Genomic DNA, 18110 nt, shown 5'->3' with positions numbered 1-18110 from the left:
AGCGTAGAAGCAAAATAACAGAAGCCTTGCTCTGTTGAACATCGTGGGCCGCGTTGGTCCTGGGCCCCTAAGTGGAGTGTGGGGAGCTTTAGCCTGTGTCCACACTCCAAGTCCGGAGTGCAGCTGACCCCAGCCCCCCTGGATATTCCTCTCCAGGAGCGGGAGCAGATGCAGCGCTACAACCAGCGCATGATAGAGCAGCTGAAGGTGCGGCAGCAGCAGGAAAAGGCGCGGCTGCCCAAGATCCAGAGGAGTGAGGGCAAGACGCGCATGGCCATGTACAAGAAGAGCCTCCACATCAACGGCGGGGGCAGCGCAGCCGAGCAGCGTGAGAAGATCAAGCAGGTGGGGGCCGGGCCTGCGGGGTCTGCCAGTGTGCTGGAGTGCAGGCAGGGCCAGGTTTGGTGGGGCCTGGGCCTTACACGATTTTGGAGAATATGAAACAAGATGTAGGCTGGCTCACATCTGTAAACCCAACACTTTGAGAGGCCGAGGTGAGTGGGTCACTTGAGCCCAGGTGTTTGAGACCAGCCCGGGCAACATAGCAAAACCCCATCTCTACAAATAATAATAATAATAATAATAATAATAAAATCAGCCAGGTGTGTTGGCTACTTGGAAGGCCGAGATGGGAGAATCTCTTGAGCCTGGGAGGCGGAGGTTGCAGTGAACCGAGATTGAGCCACTGCACTCCAGCCTGGGCAACAGAGCAAGACTCTGTCTCAAAATAAAAAGGCTGGGTGCAGTGACTCATGCCTGTAAACCCAGCACTTTGGGAGGCTGAGGCAGGGGGATCCCCTGAGTGCAGGAGTTCAAGACCCGTCTGGCCAACATGGTGAAACCCTGTCTCTACTAAATATAAAAACTAGCTGGGCATGGTGGCACGTGCCTGTAATCCCAGCTACTCAGGAGGCTGAGGGAGGAGAATGGCTTGGAAGGCTGCAGTGAGCCGAGATTGCACCATTGCACTGTAGCCTGAGCGACAGAGCGAGACTCTATCTTAAAAAAAAAAAGAAAAATGCACCCCGACCTGCTCGCCATAAGGTCTTGGGAGGGGGTGTGTGAGTCGCCAGGCGTGCCTGGTCAGCCTCATGGTGAATTCACCTCGGTGTGTGGACAGAGGGAGCTTGGTGCTGTGTTGCTGATTCTCCTGCGCCCTTCCCTTCCGCACTCCCACGCTTGTATTTGGCCAGCTTCCCCACATCCTGTGTTGCCCTTGTGGCTCGGGCACATGGGCCCTTGTGATTCCTGCCTGGTACACACACTTTCCTGGCATGTGTCAATTACAGTGTCATGTCCCCACCAGCCTGGGGGCTCCTTGAGGGCAGGGGCTGGGTCTCAGCTCAGGGTGAGGACTTAGCACGGGCACAGGTGGTGCTGGGTACTGGGGCTGTGCACAGACCAGTACCCCTGAGGGGTCTCCCTGGGCCAGGGCTGAGGTGGGCTCCCTACCCAACCAGCCAGGCCCTGGCCCTCTGAGGCACCCACCCTCTCTCTGGTGCAGTTCTCCCAGCAGGAGGAGAAGAGGCAGAAGTTGGAGCGGCTGCAGCAACAGCAGAAACACGAGAACCAGATGCGGGACATGCTGGCGCAGTGCGAGAGCAACATGAGCGAGCTGCAGCAGCTGCAGGTACTGCCCTGCCTGCCCCGCCCCAGGCTGCCTCCGTTTCCCCAAGGCCATCAGCTCTCAGGGGGCCAGAAACTCCACAGCTGGGAACAGTCTTTGTCAGACAGGCCCGGGGTGGACAGGTTCCAGTCCTGCCATGCTGCTCTAGAGCTGTGTGAGGTTGGCCAAATCACATGACCCTCCTAAGCCAAAGCTCTCACAGCCCTGAAATGGGTGTGGGGATGACCCTTCCTGCTGTGCAGGATTGGGGCGAGGGCTTGTGAGTGACGTGGCGGAGCTGGCAGTGGGCTGCTGCAGGGTTTCTGCGTCATCACTGTGTTTTGGGCAAAGGTGGTCGGGGTGTGGCCGAGCCCCTTGTGGGCTGCTTTTCCTGTGGTAATTCCTGACCTCTTCAGGCTTCCTGGCCCCTGGGTTTGCCCCACGCTTGAGGGTCCTGGCCTCAGGAGCTAGTACTTGAAGCCCCCTTGGGACAGGGCCGATTCGAACCTCAGGAACTGCTCAGGCTGTTGGACTCATCGGGCATTTTCTGGAGAGGCAGGGAGGCGTGGAGGAAACATTCCAGGTGTTGAGGCCTGCCCGGCAGGACTCTGCTGATTGTCACTGTGTGACTTTTGACCAAGCCATTCACCTTCTGCATCTGTTTTCCTATCCCTGCCTCGGGTTTCTGTGAGCACTGGGAGAGCCCATATGAAGTGCCGAGCACAGCTCCTGGCAGGCCACAGGAACTCAGCGCTGCTGCGAGTATTACTTCCCACTCAGCCAAGTTCTCAACTCCCAGAAGCCTCTAGCATGAAACCCAAAATGAAAATCGCCCAAAGGATTCTACTTTCCCAACCCAGTAGGGTCTTGGTATCTGGATAAAGGCATTTTCCCCCCGCTTTATAAGCTCCTCATGACAAGACTGATTCTCTGCAAGAAATCAACAGGGACTTGTCACTGCTGCCTATGAGAGAGATTTACATTTTATAAAGCAGATAACTTACCTCAGAGAAAGAACAGTGAGGTTGGAAGAGTCTCACCCATGTCAGTGACCCTCATTCCTTGCCACAGATTTCCCTGAGGAAATTCTATGTGATACATACAGAGTATCTTAGCTCAGGCTGCCATAACAAAGTACCATGATGCTTAAGCAACAGAAACTTCTTTCTCACAGTTCTGGGGGCTGGAAGTCTGAGATCAGGGCGCCAGCATGGTTGGGTTCTGGTGAGGGCTCCCTTCCTGGCTTGCAGACAGCTGCCTTCTTGCTATATCCTCACAGAAAGTTGCAAATTTACCACACATCCCCACCACAGAGTTAATAAGAACTGTTAACATATTCTGGACTGTTCCTCCAGGCACTTCTTGGTGCATGTGATTTACATATAGAGTTTGAATAAATGGGATTTATAGTCAAGAAGAAGAAATAATAAATGAACAATGCTGGTGCCCTCGTGGCCACAGCATGAGGTGTGTCTCAGTCTTCAGGGCCTGTGTCTTCTGATTTCTCACCTGTTCTGCCTGGAATTTGTTCCAGAATGAAAAGTGCCACCTCCTGGTAGAGCACGAGACCCAGAAGCTGAAGGCGCTGGATGAGAGCCATAATCAGAACCTGAAGGAATGGCGGGACAAGCTTCGGCCGCGCAAGAAGGTAACCTTGTCCGAGCTGGTGGGCTCGGTCTCGGGCTCTGCTCTGTGCCATGCACAGGCCTCTGGCCAGGACATGTTAGGTCTCGTTATTTTGGTGGACTCTTGCTTTGTGGCACCGTCAAATGGATCTCCAGCCTGAGAGAGAGGAACTTTCTAACCCTTCATGGCTAAACACCCTGCAGCTTCCAGCTATGGAAGGGCAGCGTCTTGTTTAGCTCCCTCTCGTGGACCAGAGTACTCCTGCCATGTGGTGTCCACAGAGCACGCTGCAGTGAGTCAAGCCAGCCATGCTGCTGGGCCAGAGCCCAGCCTGTGGGGATTTTCTCTCAGAGGAAGTTATTCTCAGAAGTCAGAACCCAGCACCAGATAGAATACTTGCCAATTTAGTTTTCTGTTGCTGTGTGATGAACTGCCGCACACTAAGCAGCTTAAACCGACACCCGTTCACTCCCTCCTAGTGGTGGAGTTCAAGAGTCTGGGTGGGCTCACCTGGGTTCTCTGCGCAGGGTCTCACCAGGCTGCAATCAACGTTTTCAGCGTGGCTGGGCTCTTAGCTGAAGTTTCTGGGGAAGAATCACTTCCAAACCCGTTCAGCTTTCGACAGAATCCAGTTCCTTGTGGCTATAGGTCTGAGGTCCCTGTTTCCTTGCTGACCTCGGACAGGGGTTACTTTATTTTCTAGAGGCCACCGGCATTCCTTATCATGTGGCCTCTTCCACCTCCAAATAGCAAGCGTGCATTCAGACCTTCTTGTGCTTTGAATGTTTGAATGTCTCTGATATCCCCTTCTGCCACCAGCAGGAGAAAACCCTTTTGTGCTCATGTGATTAAATGCGGGTCACGGGATAGCCTCCCTGCTTGCAGGAATGATACCACATTCAGAGGTTCCACCCACACTCAGAGGAGCGGGGAGAGTTATAGGAGAGTCACGGGGGTCATTTTTGAATTGTGCCTGCCATACTTTCACCTTCAAAACCCATGCCCTCGCTCAGTCCCACATCTTTCTTTACTGCCCTGTCACTCTCTCTCCTTCTCTGTGAAGCCCTCTCACAATTTCTTCCTCCGCCCACTGAGAAATTCCTTTCTCAGCCCACTGCAGCCTCTCCTGGCAAGGTCAGTAGCAGCATCCTGGTGGCTGACTCCCATGGATATGACTTGCTGGACTTGACCTCCTGGTGGCAGTCAGTGCTACAGTCATTCTCTTCCTCGCCTGCCTTGTCCTTCTAGGCCCATGTTCTGCTGAGTTTCTTCTCTGTCACTGGCCCCTCTGCAACGTCCCTCCTGACCCATCTGTTGATTTCTTTATTTTATTTTTTATTTTAGAGATAGAGTTTCACTCTGTCGCCCGAGGCTGGAGTGCAGTGGCGTGATCTCGGCTCACTGCAACCTCTGCCTCCTGGGTTCAAATGATTTTCCTGCCTCAGCCTCCTGAGTAGCTGTGATTACAGGCACATGCCACTATGCCTGGCTAGTTTTTCTATTTTTAGTAGAGATGGGGTTTCATCATGTTGTCCAGGCTGGTCTTGAACTCCTGACCTCAAGTGATCCACCTGCCTCGGCCTCCCAAAGTGCTGGGATTACAGGCGCGGGAACTTGGCTGTCTGCAACCTCTGCCTCCTGGGTTCAAGTGATTCTCCTGCCTCCGCTTCCTGAGTAGCTGGGACTACAGGTGTGCACTACTGTGCCTGGCGGATATAATTTTTTAAAAATATTGTGTAATATGTCAACTTTTGGAAGATCTGCATAACACAGTAAACCAATATTTTCTAAGTGACCAGTGCATGATGTTACAGGATCATGGGTGGGGCAAAGTTACATCCAAGTGCAAGATAGAGCAGTGGATTTTTTTTTTTTTTTGAGACAGAGCGGCGCTGTCTCGGCTCACTGCAACCTCCACCTCCTAGGTTCAAGCGATTCTCCTGCCTCAGCCTTCCTGAGTAGCTGGGATTACAGGCGCCCACAACCACTCCTAAAGTGCTGGGATTACAGGTGTGAGCCCAGGAGTTTGAGACCAGCCTGGGCAACATGGTGAAACCTCATCTCTACAAAAAATACAAAAATTAGCTGGGCACAGTGGCACATGCCTGTAGTCCCAGATACTCTGGAACCTGAGATGGGAGGATCACTTGAGGCCAGGAAGTCAAGGCTGCAGTGAACCATGATTGCACCACTGCACTCCGGTTTGGGTGACAGATTGAGAGCCTGTCAAAAAGAAAAAAAAAAAAAAAAATTGAGAAGCTGTCATGTTCAGGCTGGTGGACACATGTTTTCCAAAGTTCTCATTTTTGCTTGAATGCTCAAATTTTGTCATTGGCAATAAATATCTTTAGTTTGTTTCCTTTGAAGTGATCAGCTCAGTTTGTTCATTTTTAAGAGAGTATGGGTCTTGCTATGTTGTCCAGGCTGGTTTCGACTGCCTGGGCTCAAGCAGTTCTCCTGTCCCAGCCTCCCAAGTAGCTGGAACTATAGACGCATGCCACCATGCCCAGTTGTCAGTTGTTTTTTAGTAAAAATGATATTCTGCAAAATAAAGTGGCTAGTTCAGCCCACAACTCAAGACAATTGCACAAGAACAAGATCGGGCACAAGAACAAGATCTCTAGGCAGCCATCATGCTTTCATGGGCAGCAGGCATGCCTTATGCATAGTTCTCATTTCCTCACACAGGACGTTAAAGGGCAGTGACCTTGAAGGTCAGGATTTAATAAAGTGAACCATTTGTGTTCAAGGTGATTTTAAGTGCAGTTGGCTTTATTGTTTTAATTGAAAAACTTTCTAAAATACTGTGAGTGGGCCTGGCATGGTGGCTCACACCTGTAATCCCAGCACTTTGGGAGGCCAAGGCGGGTGGATCACCTGAGGTCAGGAGTTCGAGACCAGCCTGGCCAACATGGCAAAACCCCGTCTCTACTAAAAATACAAAAATTAGCCAGGTGTGGTGGTGCATACCTGTAATCCCAGCTGCTCTGGAGGCTGAGGCAGGAGAATCACTTGAACCTGGCAGGCAGAAGTTGCAGCGAGCCAAGATCTCACCATCACTTCACTCCAGCCTGGGCGAAAGAGTGAAACTCCATCTCAAAAAAATAAAAATAAACACTGTGAGTGCACGGTGGTGAAGAATACTCATTCAGTTTGGAGGGGCCATTGTCTGAATCCTCCAGAAGCTCCAGAAGTTTTACCCATCATTGCTTTTGTACCATTAGCACAAATATCAAAACACTGAAAAAGCAAACTGTGTCTCAGTAGGAAACTAGAGTTTGCTGCCCCTTCCCCACCCCCAGAAAGTGTTCTGGGCCCCCTAGGGGTTCATGGACCACACTTTGAGAACTACTGTTCTTGCCTTATCTCCTGTGAGTCTCATCCCCGACTTGTGTTCTGAACAGATTTCGGTACCCAAATAGATCTCCATACCATCTGCGCTTCCCTCGTTCTCTGCTGGGCTTTTGCCCAGCCTGTTCCCCTTGCCAGGAATTCTCTACCCACCAGCCTTTGCTTGGCCAACTTCTGTGTGTCTTCATTATTCAGGCCTTCCCCACGGAGGCTATATGCTGTCTCTTCTGGGCTCCCCGTCCTTACCCCTGTCATGGCACTTACCACGTGGGATTGCATTTGTGTGCCATCCTTAGCTTGATCATTCATTCATTTGTTCATTCATTTGTGTATTAATGCAACACGTATTTCTTGAGCGCCTGCTCAGTGCCCCACACTGTTTCAGACGCTGCATTGAACAAAAGGGACAAGTCCCTGCCCTCAGGAAGAACCGACCTTCTAGTGAGGGGCCAGGAAGCAGGGAGGGAAACAGCATGGGGGGCGGTCACAAAGCGGGGCTGCTTCAGACAGTGTGGCAGGAAGATGTCATCTAAGAGGAAGACATCTGAGCCCAGATCTGAAGGACCTGAGGGAGGGAGCCGTGCAGCTGTGGGGGGTTTCGGGGGGACATTCCCAGCACAGGGAAGAGCAGCTGCAAAGGCCTGGACACCTTGCTTGTGAAACAAGGAGGCCCCTGTGCCAGAGAGAGTGGTGGTGATGGTGGGAGGCGACAGGAGGCAAAGTCAGAGGGGTGGGGGGACCTATGTAAAGCCTGGCTTTTACTCTGTGTGAGATGGGAGCCACTGGAGGGTTCTGAGCAGAGGACACGGAGGTCTGACTCGTGTTTTGAAAAGGATCCCACTGGCTTCCCTCAGGGCTCAAGAGTGGAGGCAGAGAGACCAGTAAGGAAACTATTGTGATAACCTTGGTGAGAAATGAGGGCAGCTTGGATTAGGATGGTATCAGAGGTGGGGGGAATTCGTCCATTTCCTCTCTAGCTGGCACTCTAGACGTTCTTGCCGGTCACCAGCTTTGGGATCTTGGGCAAGCCATCGTCCCCGCTCTGGGCCTGTATGAGTCTGGATTCTCTAGAGAAACAGAACCAATATAGAGAGAGGGTGCGTGTGTGTGTGTGTGTGTGGAGGGAGAGGGAAATTGATTTAGTTATTTTAAAGAATTGGCTCACATGATTGTGGGGGCTGGTGAGTCTGGAATCTGCAGGACAGGTCAGCAGGCTGGAGACCCAGTTGTTGTTGCTGTCTAGAGGAAGAATTCCTTCTCTCTTTTCTCTGAAGGCCTTCAACTGATGGAGTCCCACCCACATCATGAAAGGTAGTTTGCTTTACTCAGAGTTTACTGATTTAAATGCTAATCACATCTATAAAATACCTTCATAGTGACATCTAGTCTGGTGTTTGACCAAACAGGTAGATAGATACCATGGCCTTGCCAAGTTGACACATAAAATTAACCATCACGGAAATTAGTCGGGCACAGTGGCACAAGCCTGTAATCCCAGCTACATGGGAGGCTGAGGCAGGAGAATTGCTTGAACCCAGGAGGCAGAGGTTGCAGTGAGCCAAGATGGCATCACTGCACTCCAGCCTGGGAGACAGAGCAAGACTCCATCAAAAAAAACCAAACAAACATGGGTCCTCATTGTGGTTGTTTGTACAGTGAAGCTATCGATACTGCAGTGCTATGCCAGAAGTCGCCAGTACATAGTACAGACCAAGAACATGCTCATCCCCCTAAACTCTCTGAAGAGAGAGCTGCCCAGGTTACCCTTCATCTCATGCCCGTGGGTCCTGAAGTCCTGAGGTTCGTTCTGCCATCGTACATCAGTTCTGCTTACTGTAACTGTGGTCTGCACAGGAGGAGCTACCCATCTCATCTGTGTAATGGCCTTGGGAGTCCTTGAATTGAGGCCTCCCTCGCTGCGCTAATGGAGCTTTGTGGCTGGAAGCTGGCCAGGGCCCAGACTTCCTGTTAGCAGGCCCACGCTCATCAGTTTCTGTAACCATGTTCTGCTGAGACTTTCAATACTTGGCACTCAGATCAATAATGTTCCTGCTGACATAGGTTGGTTCTGCAATCAGGAAATAAACGTTCACCTGGTTATCTTATCTGGGGATTCTATACCCTTGGCATATGCTGAGAGTTTGAAAATGAATGATCACGTTGCCTCTAGCTATTGCCTTATGTCTCAGATCGCTTCAAAGAGGGGCCTGGGCTCGGGGGAGGCACCACAAGTGTGCATTTGGGAAGCTGGCGTTGGACTTCGCCTGTGGGGGCTACCTACCTCTTTGCAGAATTCTTTATAGAATTCTTCTGTTATTAGCTACTTGGGTTTCTGCGGGAACAGTGACCCGGAGGTGATGATTTTCATTCAAGAATAAATGGTCTTTTACATTCTTGCATTACAGTCAGCAGCCTGTGAACCCCCTGCCTTGTATGGAGGCAGGGAGATGATTGTACATTGTAGAGTATTTTTAGAAAAAATCACATGTATTTCAAGTAAGTACGGAATATCTGATAGAGTCAATAAAGTGTTGCTTGGGTCAGTGTTAACACAGAATGTGGCCCAAACGAGTCAAATCTTCCCTCCTGAACTCTGGCTTTTCGGGCTGTAAAATGTAGATACTTATTTCCTTAAAGTAGATGTTAGCAAACTACTGCCAATGTCCTAATCTGGCCCACCACCTATATTTGTAAATAAAGTTTATTGGAACACAGCCATGCTCGTTCATTTACAGATTGTCTGTGGCTGATTTTGTACTACAGTGGCAGTTGAGTAGTCACAATAGAGACCAAATGTGTCATGCAATGCCAAGAATGTTTACTATCTGTCACATAACAGAAAAAAGACTGCTGACTCTAGCCTTAGAAGGTTGTATTGAGAAATATATGTTGGGGGGTAGAACAGAGTAATGCTTAAACAGCCCAGGCTTTGGAGTCACACAGGTGGGATGAAGTCCTAACTCTTCCATTACTAGTTGTGAGACCTTGGGCAAGTTACTAAACCATTCTGTGCTCAAAAAGTAGCAGCTATTATTATTAAATTGTTGGTATTCCTAGAGCAAAGGTCCCAAACTGATAGCCTATGTGCTGGAATTGGCTTACAGGCATGGTATGTTTGGCCAACCAACATAGTGATGTAAAAAAAAAATTTTTTTTTGAGACAGAGTCTTGCTCTGTCACCCAGGCTGGAGTGCAGTGGCACGATCTCGTCTCACTGCAACTTCCACCTCCCCTCAAGTGATTCTCCTGCCTCAGCCTCCCAAGTAGCTGGGATTATAGGCACACACCACCAGGCCTGGCTAGCTTTTATGTTTTTAGTAGAGATGGAGTTCGCCATGTTGGCCAGGCTGGTCTTGAACTCCTGACCTCAGGTGATCCGCCTGCCTTGGCCTCCCAAAGTGCTGGGATTACAGGCATGAGCCACCATGCCTGGCCTATAAATTTTTTAAAAGATGCCCACTTTTAAGTATATAAGGAGATTTTACATTAAAATCTTGATTTCCAGTTTCTTTAGAAAATCCTAGGCCAGGCACGGTGGCTCATGCCTGTAATCCCAGCACTTTGGGAGGCCGAGGCAGACGGATCACGAGATCAGGAGATCGAGACCATCCTGGCTAACATGGCAAAATCCCTTCTCTGCTAAAAATACAAAAAAATTAGCAGGGCATGGTGGCAGGTGCCTGTAGTCCCAGCTATTCGGGAGGCTGAGGCAGGAGAATGGTGTGAACCCGGGAGGCGGAGCTTGCAGTGAGCCAAGATCACACCACTGCACTCCAGCCTGGGCGGCAGAGCGAGACTCCGTCTCAAAAAAAAAAAAACGAAAGAAAGAAAATCCTGGAGCTCTGGCAACGTCGTCTGACCACCAAGCCCATGTTCTTTCCACTGCGGTTGGCGTCCTTTCTTACTTGAATGCTTATTATTGGAGAGCCCTTAAGAAATTGCTCAGGTCCAGGCATGGTGGCTGACGCCTGTAATCCCAGCACTTTGGGAGGCCGAGGTGGGTGGATTGCCTGAGGTCAGGAGTTTGAGACCAGCCTGACCAACATGGTGAAACCCTATCTCTACTAAAAATACAAAAATTAGCCAGGTGTGGTGACACATGCCTATAATCCCGGCTACTCGCGAGGCTGAGGTAGGAGAATCACTTGAACATGGGAGGTGGAGGTTGCAGTGAGCCGAGATCGCGCCACTGCACTCCAGCCTGGGCAACAGAATGAGACTCCGTCTCAAAAAAAAAGAAAAGAAATTTTTCTGTGCTGGGCACGGTGGCTCAAGCTTGTAATCTGTTGTGTGGGAGGCCAAGGTGGGTGGATCACCTGAAGTCAGGAGTTCAAGACCAGCCTGGCCAACATGGTGAAACCCTTTCCCTACTAAAAATACAAAAATTAGCCAGTCATGGTGGTGGGTGCCTGTAATCCCAGCTACTGGGGAGGCTGAGGCAGGAGAATCACTTGAACATGTGAGGCTGAATTTGCAGTGAGCCACTGCACTCCATCCTGGGTGACAGAGCTTAACTCTATTTCAAAAAAAAGAAAAGAAAAATATTTCTAGTAGGATCCAATGTACCTAGATAAGCTTGTGCTCAAGGGAACCTCCCGCAGTGCTTTTCTTTTGTTTTGTTTTTGTTTTTGTTTTTTTTTGAGACGGAGTCTCGCTCTGTCGCCCAGGCTGGAGTGCAGTGGCCGGATCTCAGCTCACTGCAAGCTCCGCCTCCCAGGTTTACGCCATTCTCCTGCCTCAGCCTCCCAAGTAGCTGGGACTACAGGCGCCCGCCACTTCGCCCGGCTAGTGTTTTGTATTTTTTTTAGTAGAGACGGGATTTCACCGTGTTAGCCAGGATGGTCTCGATCTCCTGACCTCGTGATCCACCCGTCTCGGCCTCCCAAGTGCTGGGATTACAGGCTTGAGCCACCGCGCCCGGCCTCCCGCAGTGCTTTTCAACTGGAGTTCTCCTCTGAGTTACCTGAAGACTTTGTACAGTGCAGAAGCCCTGGGTCCCACCACAAATCTTCAAAATCAGAACCTCTGGGTTTAGGCAAAAGCAAATGTATATTTAAAAAAACAACAACAAAAAAAAGAAAAGCAAAACTCTGACATCTCTGCTTCCTTTGCTGCTAAATCTCTCTCCCTCTTCTCTCTCGGGTTTTTCTCCAGTCATCTGGCTGTTTCCCTGCCAGGAGATTTGCATCTGCTTTTTTCCTCCCTGCCCCATCTAGATTGGCATTTCCCCCAACTGTACCCTTCGGTCCACAGGGAGCTTCTGAGTGGCAGTGGCAGGAGCTCTAGGGTAGGAAAGAGGGAAGACCTAGTTTCTCAAGCAGTGAGGCCTGGAAGGGAATGTTCCAGAGAGGGCCACGTCAGTGGGGGTCCTGTGAGTGGGGGACCTTTGTGTGGCCTGCAGATCTGACCAAGCGCCATCCGTCCTCTCTTCCCTAGGCTCTGGAAGAGGATCTGAACCAGAAGAAGCGGGAGCAGGAGATGTTCTTCAAGCTGAGCGAGGAGGCGGAGTGCCCAAACCCCACCACCCCAAGCAAGGCCGCCAAGTTCTTCCCCTACAATTCTGCGGATGCTTCTTAACAACCGCCCGGGGCTGTGGCTGGCAGCTTGGTGGGCCCCAGGGCCTTCTCCTTCATTCTCTGTGAACATGTAACTCAGGACCCCTTTTCCCTCTTGCGTCTGTGCCAGCTCAAATCCAGCCCCTCGCCCTGTGCCACCCCAGCTGTGCCCGATAGACCCGCCCCAGTGTTCCTGACTTCTCGCTGGCCTGTGGAGGGTGAGGTGTAATGATGACCCTAATGTAGGTTCTCCTTGAGCCCCAGATCCCTTCAAGCTGGAAGGGATGGGGCTGCTGGTGGGCTCAGGGTCCAGGAGGAATGGGTGTTCCGTGGCCTTGAGTCCTCTCCTGTTTGCCAAAATACCAGTTTTGCTCTGTGTGGGAACAAAGCACTGCTGATGAAGTCTCCATGGGTTCATCCGGGCTGGAATTCTCTGCAGCCATTCCCTGCAGAGTCACTGAATCAAGTCCCTCATAGCCATTTCTGTTCCCAGTGGAGCCTGGCCTGCAGCTGGCTGCTCAGGAGATGGCCTCATTCTTCCTGTTCTCCCAGTTTGCTTTCCACTTAAGACAAGGCCATGTCTATGTGGGGGGCGGGGACCGGGGAGAGGGCGGCTGAAATGTTTCTTCTGCTTCTCCAGTGTTTCATGCCGTCTCGTGTCCCCCTTCCTGCACGTGTGTGTGAACGTACACACACATGCATACATACACACAGGACTTGGTCTGCTGGCCTGGCCTCTTCTGCCCAGGTGGGTTGGAACACGTTTGCTGCCTGAGCCTGTGCCACTGAGCATGTTAGGTGGAGCAGTTGGTGTGGCGCATGCAGGGTGTTGGCACCGGAGGCACGGAGAAGCAAAGGCTGTACTGCCAGGCTGCGATTCATGCTGGCCCCGCACAGGCTCCTGTGTTCAGGGACTAATTCCTCAGCACACAAGGCTTCCACAGCCCAGTCTCTCCATAGTACTCTTGCCCACCCTGTCTGCAGGTGAAACAGGAGGGCTGTTGCCCTCTGCTCTGTCCCCCTGACTGTGTTCAGGAGTCCCACCCTGCATTTCAGACCTGGACTGGCAGTCTCTTGGACTTCTCTTCAGGAAGAAAAAGCATCAGGGGGAAATGGAGTGCCCCTGCCCCAGGAACATGGCAGAAGCACAGGTTCTGTACCTCAGATGGACCCCTGGGACTTCAGGTTCTCAGTTGGCTTCCCCCAGATTCTGATCCTACGGCTGCAGAGTGTATCTAACGAAATAAAAGCAAATGTTTGAACTAGTATGCGGCCTTACTTACAAAGAAAACCTTTTTTCACCATGATTTCTAATTGTTTCATTGAAACGGCTGTAAAATATATGATTTCTCCAGGAAGATATCTGCTTTTTTAAAAAAAAAAAAAAACACAAAACTGGTAATGATTTGGAGTAATCATATGGGCGTATTGAATCTGGGTAGTGTTTTGCTGGTGAGACTCCCTGGGAGGACTTTTTCCGCCTTCGCTCCTACAGGTTTAAGATTCTTTTTAAGCCAGGCATGGTGGCTAACCTGAGGTTAGGAGTTCGAGACTAGCCTGGCCAACATGGCGAAACCCTCTCTTTGCTAAAAATACAAAATTATTTTTGTACTTTTAGCCAGGTGTGGTGGTGCATGCCTGTAATCCCAGCTACTCAGGAGGCTGAGATAGGAGAACTGCTTGAACCCAGGAGGCAGAGGTTGCAGTAAGCCAAGATCATGCCACTGCACTCCAGCCTGGGTGACAGAGCGAGACTGTCTCAAAAAAAAAAAAAAAAAAAATTATTTGAGACAGGGTGTCTCATGTTGTGCCCAATTGATCTCAAACTCGTGGCTCAACTGATTCCCCCCCTTCAACCTCAAGAGTAGCTGGGACGACAGACACGTGCCACTGCGCCCAGCTAGGTTAAGGTTCCGTATACTCTGTCTTTCTAAAGCAATTCCCTGGACATTTTCTCAACATTGGTTATAACTACATGCTTGGGAAGGGAGGGGCAGCCCCCCTTCAACAGGAAAAGGGGACTGCCCAAATCTTAACTATGCAGTAAAGATGCTCTTGGAACTAGCAATGGTTCTTAGGTTAGTGAGCATTTTACTTGCCTACTGCAGAATTTGACCCAGATAGGACATTTTTCAGGTCTCTCACGAATGAGACAAGCAAAACAATTGTCTCCTTTTAGTCTCTTTGGTGCACAGGTGCTGGGGAAACATGAACTAGCAGCAGTGTAACTGCAGAACATAGACCTAGTTCTACCAGACCAGGCCGGCATTGGAAACCGTCAGACAGGGCTGCTTTGGGCTTTGCTTACAGTGTTTCTGTTTGTAGCCTGGCGTGTGAGAAAGTGTTAGGTGAAATGCCAGTTTCATGGTTCAGGTGAAAGTCTGTGATCATTCGTCTTGTGGCTTGTCCTTCGCATCACCTTTGCCCTTCAAGGAGTTGCTGCGTCCCTGCTCAGTGCCGCATGAGCCCTCAGAGCGCCCCTGTGCTTTTCTGGATGGGGACTGGTGGGGTCACCTAGCCTCACAATGGAGCCACCGTGCAATGCCCATCTCCGAGAGGTCCACGCAGTATTCCTCGTGCCCTGTGTTAGTGTTTTCTGTATAAGGGACAGACAGAACTGGTTTTCTTTTTCTCTGTCTGGTAAATGTAACTAACTTATATTTTCCCTTTATGACAGATGAAATTATTTTTATGTAGTTTCTAGACTTTATACAAAATTTTTATAAAACGTTCTCTGGAAAGTTAACTACAAGAATGTAAATATGCTTCTAATAAAGTAACAAGGTTATCTGCCGTTCGGGTTGTTCTTTTGGATTGGGGTGGAAAGCGGGGCACACTTAGGCATATTCACCCGGCAAGAAAGGGCTTATCCTCCAAGTACACAGGGGCCTCCCAGGTCAACGGCGGCTCAGACGTCGGGTTTCTCTTTGGAAAGACATTATGCTTGGCTGAGGGAGAGTGTGTCATGGGGCATGTTCTCTACAGACATTTAATATCATTCTTCTTTAACAACAAACATTGACCCCAAAAAGTTTTCACCTGTTAATGTACTGAATCCTTTCAACAATCGGAGGAAGACACCATCATTCCCATTTTATGTATTTATTACTTTTTTAGAGACAGGGTCTCCCTGTCGCCCAGGCTGGAGTGCAGTGACGTGATCATGGTTCACTGTAACCTCAAACTCTTGGGCTCAGACGCTCCTCCCACCTTAGCCTCCTGAGTAGCTAGGATTACAGGCCTGAGCCACGGTGCCTGGCTAACTTTTTGTGGAGACAGGCGACAGGGCGGGGGAGATCACTGTGTTGCCCAGGCTGGTCTGAAACTCCCGGCCTCAAGCAATCCTCCTGCTTCAGCCTCCCAAACAGCTGGAATTACAGGTGTGAGCCACCATACACCACACCAGGCTCATTCTCATTTTACAGATGAGGAAACGGGCACTAGGCAAAGGGAAGGGTCAAGCCAGTTCTCAAAACCCTGGTAAGTGATGCCTATGGGATTCAAACTTGGACCTTCTGCCAGAGGTGTTTCTGGCAGACCTCCTGTGTCTCACTCAACTGCCACTTGAACGAATCAAGGGTCATACAGACACCTAGCCACTAGCCATCCCTGCCGTATTTAATCTGTCTGCCACGCCTCTGAAACACAATTCAGGCTTTCTTAACTTTGGGTCCATAGACTCTCGCCACAACGGATCCATATGTAGAATTCAGGGTGTCTTGGTATTTGGATGGCAAAAGATTTGGTCTTTAGTTTTACTATCCTCTAACTGAAATTAAGCATTTCCTTTCATTATGGATGTAGCCAACAAACTCTAGTAGTAGTAGCAGTAGCTGTGACTGTCACCAATAGAAATCCCAGATATTTCATAGCACCTTGCAGCTGTTGTAGAGATCTCAAAATATTTTTGTCACTTTGAAATTACAGTAGTTATTAGACCTATTACTAGATCTTGTTATTTAATGTGCATATGTGTATATACATCCATAGATCACATTACATGAGCATATATATCACATACATAGTATATACAGGTTTTCCAGTATTTTGTTACCTGTACTCCATATGATTGGTTTCATTTGTAATCTATGTGCTTTATATTGCACACTTGAAAATATCATTCTGAGAAGCCACCAGGCGCAGTGGCTCAAGCCTGTAATCCTAGCACTTTGGGAGGCCGAGTCCGGCAGATCACTTGAGGTCAGGAGTTTGAGACCAGCCTGGCTGACATGGTGAAACCCCATCTCTACTAAAAATACAAAAATTTGCCAGGCATGGTGGTGCACCTGTATTCCCAGCTACTTGGGAGGCTGAGGCACAAGAATCGCTTGAACCCGGGAGGCAGAGGTTGCAGTGAGCCAAGATAGTGCCACTGCACTCAAGCCTGGGCGACAGAGCAAGACTCGTCTCAAAAAATATATGTTATTCTGAGAAGAGATTTATATTCTTTGTGGAATGCCAAAGGAGTCCATGGCACAAAAAATGATTTAGAACCCCTGTTTCTCCAGCCTTGAGTTGTCTCTGTCCTAGAAACCTTCTGACCAGCAGGGGGCAGGCCGCAGCCACAAGGTCAGTGTGGAGTTCACATTGATTACTGTCTGGGGGATGCAAAGAAATAAGCAGCCGGCCTGCCTGCCATTAAGGGCTAGAAAAATGACTGGGGTTCTTGTGAAAAATAATTCATGAAACTGACAAAACAACAGTGCATTAGGGGGTTCATGGGACTTGGGAAATGAGATCATTCCACATTCATTGACACCTCTTAAGCACCATGTGCTAGAGATGCCAAGATGAGTAAGACACTGACGCTGTCTCCTTGTCTTTGTGGGGAAACAGACCTGGAAAAGCAGAGTGTAAGTTCAGACTGACGTTGCCTGGGAGAATTAGGGAAGACTTTCCAGAGAAGGTGACTCTGAGTCTTGGAAGACAAACTAGTATGTGCCAGAACCCGTGCATTCCGGGCCTGGGATATTGTTTAGGGTAAATACTTTACGGGTCATGAGGCTGAAGAGATGGACAGGTCCAGACTAACATGCCGGGCTAAAACACCTCTATCTATCCCAAGGGCAGTCAGAAGAAGGGGAGTTCACTCAGGGGAAGGACAGTTGAAATCATGGCCTTATCAATTCAAGAGATGAGCTGAAAAGGACTGAGATTATATTGAAAGAGTTTTTTGGCCCACAGAGGTTGGAGGCTTTCAGAAGGAAAGGGAAGACTATAGGTTCCATGAGGCCAGGAAGTAAGATTTTATTTTTTTAGATGGAATCAAGCTCTGTTGCTCAGGCTGGAGTGCAGTAGCATGATCTTGGCTCACTACAACCTCCACTTCTCGGGTTCAAGCGATTCTCCTGCCTCAGCCTCCTGAGTAGCTGGGATTACAGGTATACGCTACCACGCCCAACTAATTTTTGTATTTTTAGTAGGTACAGGGTTTCACCATGTTGGTCAGGCTGGTCTCGAACTCCTGACCTCATGATCCGCCTGCCTCAGCCTCCCAAAGTGCTGGGATTACAGGCTTGAGCCACTGCACCCAGTTGGAAGTAGGACTTTTTAGCTGACCCCTTGCTATGGTGTAAATGTCCCCTCCAAAACTCATTGAAATTTAATTGCCACTGTAAGGATATTAAGAGGTGGAACCTTTAAGAGGTGATTATGTCATGAGGGATCTGCCCTCATGAATGGACTAATACCATTATTGCAGAAGTGGGTTAGTTATCATGGGAATGGATACCTGATAAAAAAGATGAGTTGGCCCAACATGGTGGCTCACACCTGTAATCCCAGCACTTTGGGAGGCCGAGGTGAGTGGATTGCCTGAAGTCGGAAGTTCAAGACCAGCCTGACCAACATGGTGAAACTCCATCTCTACTAAAAATACAAAAATTAGCCAGGTGTGCTGGTGGGCACCTGTAATCCCAGCTACTCAGGAGGCTAAGGCAGGAAAATCGCTTGAACCCAAGAGGCGGAGTTTG

The 18110-nt window shown here is 49.7% G+C and overlaps 1 protein-coding gene across 2 annotated transcripts in view; it reads left to right on the top strand.

Moving 5' to 3' along the window:
* STK10 (serine/threonine kinase 10) overlaps window positions 1-14932 on the top strand; it is a 152374-nt gene extending 137442 nt beyond the window's left edge. Inside the window, exons 16-19 of one of the 2 annotated variants that reach the window (XM_025388215.1) lie at window positions 157-345; window positions 1505-1630; window positions 3141-3254; window positions 12020-14932. In XM_025388215.1, the coding sequence (XP_025244000.1) occupies window positions 157-345; window positions 1505-1630; window positions 3141-3254; window positions 12020-12160 (570 nt within the window). In that variant the 3' untranslated portion in view covers window positions 12161-14932. The remainder of the gene's footprint in view (window positions 1-156; window positions 346-1504; window positions 1631-3140; window positions 3255-12019) is intronic. The other variant, XM_025388216.1, reaches the window with a different exon arrangement.
* Window positions 14933-18110: the final 3178 nt, after the last annotated feature.

Source organism: Theropithecus gelada, chromosome 6, assembly GCF_003255815.1.
Source record: "Theropithecus gelada isolate Dixy chromosome 6, Tgel_1.0, whole genome shotgun sequence".
NCBI classification, from domain to species: Eukaryota; Metazoa; Chordata; class Mammalia; order Primates; family Cercopithecidae; genus Theropithecus; species Theropithecus gelada.
The sequence above is the reverse complement of the archived record's forward strand: the minus strand, read 5'-3'. Positions and strand labels throughout refer to the sequence as shown.